Source organism: Bos mutus, chromosome 16 (genome assembly GCF_027580195.1).
Source record: "Bos mutus isolate GX-2022 chromosome 16, NWIPB_WYAK_1.1, whole genome shotgun sequence".
In the NCBI taxonomy this organism is placed as follows: Eukaryota; Metazoa; Chordata; class Mammalia; order Artiodactyla; family Bovidae; genus Bos; species Bos mutus.
The window spans coordinates 35,018,067-35,024,837 of NC_091632.1; the positions used below are offsets into that span (position 1 = coordinate 35,018,067).

Sequence of the window (6,771 nt, forward strand, 5' to 3'; positions counted from 1 at the left end):
GGTCCCGGGGTCAGAGGTGAAAGAAGAGGCAGAGGCTGGAGCTTTCTGGAGAATTTACTGACCAGCAGGGGTGGGAGTCACAGTGAGGCGCCCGACCGGGGATGCCCTGGGCAGGGTGGCCGCACTTGCCACAGCAGGGTTCGGGGGCCTTATTGCTGGGCCGGGGCCTACCCCGGGCCCCTGCCCCACGCCCCTACTGCGGGCCCTGCGAACGCACACGCCTCATGCACGTGCTCCCGTGTGCAGACGTGGGCGCACCGGGGTCCCACCCCTTCCCTGCCGCGCCTGGCTCCCGGCCGCGTTCCCCTCCAGCAGAGATGGCTCCAGCTCCGGGAACCAGACACATGGACGGAGAGACAGACGCAGGCGCACAGGAGGCCTCCAGCTTCAAGCGGCAGACGTGGTCCCAGGCTGGGCACGCGGCCCCGCCTCCGTCCCAGGTACCGCCGCCCCCGCCCCACCCCGACCCCCTTTATAAAAATAAGAGGAGACAGCACCTTCCGCCGGACGCGCCCGACGGCCTTGGGCGCCCTGGCCCAGGCTGGCCGTCCAGTCCCGTGAGCGTGGGCGCGGTGGCCGGCGGCCCCGCGAGTCCTGCGCGCGGCTCAGAGGTGCCGCGGGCTCGGGTGGCCGTTGTGGTAGAGTTTCTGCTTCACGTGCACCATGTTCCCGGCCGCCTCCTCGAACGGCCTGTGTGGCCGCCGGCCCAGCTCCCGCAGGCTGCACAACTTGGGCAGCCAGGTCCACGAACCGTCTGCGGGACGCGGGGCGCGGTCAGGGGGCGGGCGTGGTGAGTGGGGCTCGGGTGGGCGGGGCTTGGGCTCGGGAAGGGGACTGTGGGCGGGGCTCGGGTGGGGCGTAGCCCCGGCACGGACCGAGCTCTGCCAACGTGCCCGCGCCCGCACTCACCGTAGCGCCGGCCGGCCCTCCAGGCGCGCACGGCGCAGTGCAGGACGCCGTCCATCCACACCAGGAACCAGCTGATGCAGAAGCCGAGTAGCAGCCCCAACATTAGATCGATCTCCTGCTTGGTGACGTTGTCTGTCACGAAGTAATTCTCGGAGGCGTCCACCACAGACTGGTCCCCGTCGTACGGGATCACGTAGTGGACGTGGTGCCTGGGGGCGGCAGGGCGGGCTGGCACCTGTCCCGCGGGGCGGGCGGGGACCCCGCAGTAAGCCGCACCCGTTCACCTGCTGGGATCTTTGAAGCAGCCCTTGTGGGGAGCTGAGGTCGGAAGGGGCCACCGTAATCGCCTGGGACCCAGGTCACTGATGGGTCCCAGGCGGGAGGCTGCCCTGCCCAGTGGGTGGGAGTGTGCGAGGTCGGAGGTTAGCGTGAAGTTCAGTTGCCCGTACGCATACCCTCCTCCCTTCTCCCCCCAGCCCCAGGCTCAGAGGCAACCCCTACAAGGTCACAGGCACACAGCACAGGTAAAGGCGTTTCAGGGTGAGAGCCCAGGCAGGGTATCCCAGCCCAGTGAGAGTCACAGCCCACCTGTGGGCCTGGCTCCTGGTCACTGCCCCCCTGGCCTCTCCCTCCCAACCCTGCAGTCAGCCTGCCCTGTCCTCCAAGGAAAGCCACAAGTGATGAGCCTGCCTTGGGCGTCTGGTCCCCTTTGGCTCCCCATCCCTCGCAGGAACCTCCCCTGCCCCCACTGTCTGTGCTGGAGGCCCAAGGGCACCCCTGGACCTGCCCCACACAGGTCCCTGATCCTGGCATGGGAGCCGTAAACGACCTCCTAGACGACCACGGCCCCTGGCATCCCAGCACCCACCAAGGCTCGGCCGTTCCCCTCAGCCTCCCCTCCCTTGACAGTCCAATCTGAGGCCACTGACCCCTCCAGGCCCTCTCCTGCCTCTGACGGCCACAACGAACTTTCCCCACAAAGCTCTCTCCAGCCTGCCCAGATCCTCTCTTCCTCCAGGAAGCCCTCTGGGCCTAGCAATCCTAGGGATCCTAGGCGAGGTGGCCCTGCCCAGGAGACCAGTACCCAGGACACCAGACTCTGAATTCCAGGTCCTCCACTCTCGCAAGAGAGCTGGAGAAAAGGAGCTGTTGGTCTTGGGTGCCCGTTGCACCCTGAACCCCTAGTCACCCTCACCAGCTGTGGCCCCTCCTCTGGCCCTGAAGGGTCACTGCCACCCTGGGGTCCTCCTGCCTGGTTCTCTTCCTAGTGAGCCTCTCAACTGGCTTCTTCAACCCTCCACCCCCACCAAGTCCCCACCTTCCCCACAACGTCTGCTCCAAGCTCCAGCTGCCTACATGGCATCTCCACGTGGGATCTACAGACACCTCAAACTTGCACCTAAAAATAGCTCCTCCCTCCCCAAGCCCGCTTCTCCCCATCCTCCCTTCAATTACACGTTGACTCCTCTGCCTGTCTCCAGCTAAGAGTCCCTGCCCCCACCTCACAACTGGATATGCTCCATGCCCCCTCCCCTGCAGAGGACCTTCTCAAAAACGGTAAACCCCACAGGTCATCCCTGACCACAGACCCCTACAGCTCCTCCCTCACAGACACCCCCTGAGCCAGCAGGAATCACCCAGCTCCTTCCTCCCAGTGAGGATGGCAGCCCCTTTTCACACCCCTCTGCTACCCCTGGGGATTCCTGGGGCCCATCCCCCTCAGCTAGTCTGGAGTGTGACCAGGCCTGGTGGCGGTGGGGGTCGGGGGGTGCACCTTGGCCGCCACAGCCCCATGAGCAGACCCAGCTTATTTGGCAAGGACTGTCTGACACATGGCAGCCATAGCTCATGTGATCACATTTCACCAATAGCTCTCATTGGTCATCAGTGAGAGATGGAGAATTCTTGACTGCCCAGTGTGTAGCCATGGCCAGCCCCCAGGAGAGGATGCCCTTAGTCACCTGTTCGCAGTCCCATCGCCCTGACCAGGCCAGGCCTTCCGGCAGCTGAGAACACTGAGCCCCGCCTCCTGCGTTCCTGCCTCCTGGGCCCCCATAGGGAAGGTCATCCTCGGGACCACCACTTCCCACCCATGGACAGGGCAGGAAACTTGAAGATGGGGTTGCCAAGGAAGCCAGAAATGCCCCTGCAAGTAAGACGAGGGCAAGCCCCAATTTTACCTGGGGGCCTGGGACCTCCAAGGGATCGAAGGTCATGACCTGTGCCCCCATCGTTGGTCTGGCATCTGCCATTCATCCCCTGCCCCTTGCCCTCCTCCTTCCTCCAAGTCAGGCAGACCCTGGGGGGCAGGTGGGGGTTCAGGTCACCCATGTGCACACGTATTTCTGTGATGTGTACATACATGTGTCCTGCCTGGGCCACGCATGTTGCATGTGTCTACCTGAGGTTGGACGCATGTTGTGTATACACGCCAGCCACATGCACAGGACCCAGCGTGTATACCATGAATTCGGCCCATGAGCTCCACACGTGTGCAAGGGCACACGCGCCTGGGGCCGAGCATGGTGCGTGTCACATGGAGATGCACATGCACTGGGCTTGCACACAGCCCTCCTCTGTGGGCCCCATGGCATATGCATGGTGAGCGCCCACAGACAGCCTATTGGCACGCACGCTCCACAGCATTTATACACGTGTCCTCTGCATAAAATTCTCCATACTGGCATGTGGAAGGCACAAGTGTGTGTGCACTTTCTCTGCACATGGGGTGTACACACAGGTAGACTCCATTGTGGCAGTGCAAGTACATGGTTTGTACACAGAGGTCTCATGTGCAAGCCTGTGCCCTGCAGACATTCACCACGCCCACAGGGCGAACACGGTGCTGTATATTGTTACACACATGTACTGCGCATACACATACATGTTGTCAGTGTACAAGAATAGTTTGTACACTGAATTTTATATTCTGTATGCGGCAGTGCATACAAAGCACACACACATGAACACATACACACGTGGAAACACTCAACGCTACAGTTGGGTGACTCTCGTGTTGTTTGTGTCTAAACTGCACATGGGCCTCGCTGCAGCTTGCACTCTATGGGGATTTCTTTTATACCATCCATGTGTACTCTGGACATTACATATGATGCATACACACAACCTGAGCAAATACACACTGAAAACACATCCTGTCTGCCCAGATGGGCCCGTGGTGTGATGTTCTGGCACATATGTGCTGGTCACACTACCACAGCCCTCACATGGAAAATAGGCCTTATAAATGTCGATGGAGCCGAAGCTTGGGCGAGTGCCGTGCACACCTCCGGTGTCCGGGAGGGTCTGGGACCCTGCTCACACTCCAGTCCACATTGGCCCAGTTAGCGTGGAGCTGACCTGCCATTCTTCGGCCTTGGAGTGTGTGCTTGGGGCAGGAATACAGGGACCTCAGGGGGTGTGGCCACCCAGCCGACACTCAAGATGATTCTTGGCCAGCGCACAGCACACGTGAGGGCCATTTACACACCTGTCTCCACCTGCCCTGACGCCCGTGTTCTGCTTCAATACCCGGTCTGCACACACAGGCGTGTAGCATGTTTAGTGAGGCATGAAACTGATCTCACACACATACCCCTAGCTCAGTATGTGTGCACACATCCCTGGAGCAGAAGTGCAGGGCAGGGTCAAGAACACAAGTTCCCTACAGGCCACACAGCCTCGGCGAGTCCGTCTGCTCAGCCTCTGTCCACTCTCACGGCCCCAGCGTGTGGGCTTCCTGCAGGGCTGAGGGACTGCTGTGTGTGCGCACATGTATATGCACAGACGGTACACACATGCGCGTCTCATGAGAAGATGTTTATTTCATACATGGACATACAAACATGCATGGCCAGGAAGACTCCATCACTACATGTGCACAGAATGGGGGGGGGGTGTCACAAAGTGGGCACAGGGGCCTGGGTGCTCCCCTCCCTCTGCTTGACCTTGAGCAGACTCCATCCCCGGCCTCAGTTCCTCCTGGACAACCAAAGGGGGTGGGCAGATGCCCCTCAAGGGAGGCCTTGCCCACCTTGACCTTCTGCTCCTCCCCCTAACTGGCTCCCAGGAAAGTTCAGGGAAAGAGCTGGGGGCCCCGGGAGAAGGAGGGTGTCCTCTGTGGGCAGGAGCCCTCCCAGGACACCAGGCTGGGCGGCTGCTCTCCTGGCCTCTAGGCCTTGGACTAGTTCTGCCCATCACCCTGCAGGCCCTTTCTCTAAAGGCCATATGGGAGGGGGTCCTCTCCCCTCCCGGAACACCCTGTGCAGATGGAGCCTGACGGGTCCTTCCCCCACCCAGCCTGGCAGAGCCTCGGCAGCGCCCACCAGCCTAGCCCAGCTGGGCCCTGCAGCCCGGCCTGCGTGGGGCTCGCCACTTCCACCGACATGTGTGATCACGCGTGTGCCCCTCTGGGCGCAGACTCACCGGCCACAGTTGCAGTGGCAGACGCGGTCCTCGCCCCGCAGGTGCGGGAGGATGTAGTTGTGGAATCGGTCCAGCAGCGCGTTCATGTCCATCAAGCACGCGATGGCCTGGAAGAGCCCATGACCGGTCAGCGCCGAGAAGCGAGCAGCTGGGCCGGGGACCCCAGGCCGGGGCCGGCGCAATGGGGACGGGGAAACGCAGGGCAGCTGGGGATGGGGGAGCGCAGGCCGCGCGGGCCCGTAAACAAGGCGCAGGAGGGGGAGGCGGTGCGCGGGCGCGGGAGGCGGGAGCGGGTGCGGGGAGCGGGCGCGCGGGAAGCCCCTCCGCTCACCATCACGATCGACGCCCCCAGAATCATGAAGATCATGGTGTTCGCGCTCATGGACATCGGGCGGGGCCGGGCCGGGCCGGAGCGCCGCCCCCCGGCCCCGGCGCCCCCCCGGCCCCGGCCCGATGCTGAGCCCCCGCCGCCTCCGCAGAGGTCAGCCCGCCGCGCACCCACCGCTGCTTGCCGGGGAGGAGGCGCGGGGCCGGTGCGGGGCAGGGGACGCGGCACTCCTGGGGTCCTCGGCCGCCCGGCCCGCGCGCTCGCCGCGCCCGCCGCGCTCCGCTCCGCCCTCGGCCCTGCCTCCCGCCCTGCGCGCGGCGCGGCTCCGGCCCCCTCCCCCTGCGGCCTCCCCCGCGCCCGCCTCCCGGGAGGGACCTCGCCGCCCGCGGCCGCCCGCCCCCGAGACGCCGGCCGGACCCCTCCCCGGGGGCCGCAGGGCCCGCTCGCCCCCATGTGGCCAGGGCCGGCCCTGGCTGCCAGCCCAGAGCCCCGGGACCGCGGGCCGCGTCCCGTCCCGACCCGCCAGGGCTATCCTGGAGAGGCCCGGGCTTCCTTCCGCTCTCCTCCCCACTTCTCAGCTGGAGGCCCCTCCTCCCCGCAGCCCGGGGTCGCGGGGTAAGGGGCTGCGGACCGGCTGGTCGGCACCCAGCCACTATGGCAAGAGGCTGCCTTTAGTGGAGGGGCTGCAGGGCGGCTGCCAGCTAGATCACTCCAGAGCCATCCGAGCCCAGAAAAGGCCAAAGAATCCCCCGTTGCGGGGGTCAGGGCCAGCCTCAGCTTCAGCTGTCCTTAGGGGTCGACCTGGAAGGTCGGAGGCCTGATCTGGCTGCCCCATGATGCTGGGGGTTGGGGAGGGGGCCCTGGGCCAACCTGTCATCTGCAGCCCAGGGACAGCACTGCCTACGCAGGACCACTCCCCCCGCCCAACTCCCTGCCCAGCTTCCTGCAGGGACTTAAGGTTTTCCACTGCTGCAGAAATCAGGAGGGCTCACCAGACAGTGGTCCCAGCTCCCGGGGCAGGGGCTTATGAACAGGAAGCCCTCTGGATGGTGCCAGGGAACACCCCCGTGACCCACATGCCTGGGACTGCTGTCCAAGGGCCCTGACTG

At 64.3% G+C, this 6,771-nt stretch overlaps 1 protein-coding gene across 1 annotated transcript; it reads right to left on the bottom strand.

Annotated features, from left to right (window-relative positions):
* Positions 1 to 42: 42 nt before the first annotated feature.
* On the bottom strand, positions 43 to 5,980 carry TMEM240 (transmembrane protein 240). The gene is made up of 4 exons (XM_070384459.1): positions 5,666 to 5,980; positions 5,335 to 5,441; positions 910 to 1,118; positions 43 to 754 (listed from the first exon to the last, which is right to left on the bottom strand). Exons 1-4 carry the CDS (start codon positions 5,720 to 5,722, stop codon positions 606 to 608), a joined length of 522 nt encoding a protein of 173 aa, XP_070240560.1. The 5' UTR covers positions 5,723 to 5,980; the 3' UTR covers positions 43 to 605.
* Positions 5,981 to 6,771: the final 791 nt, after the last annotated feature.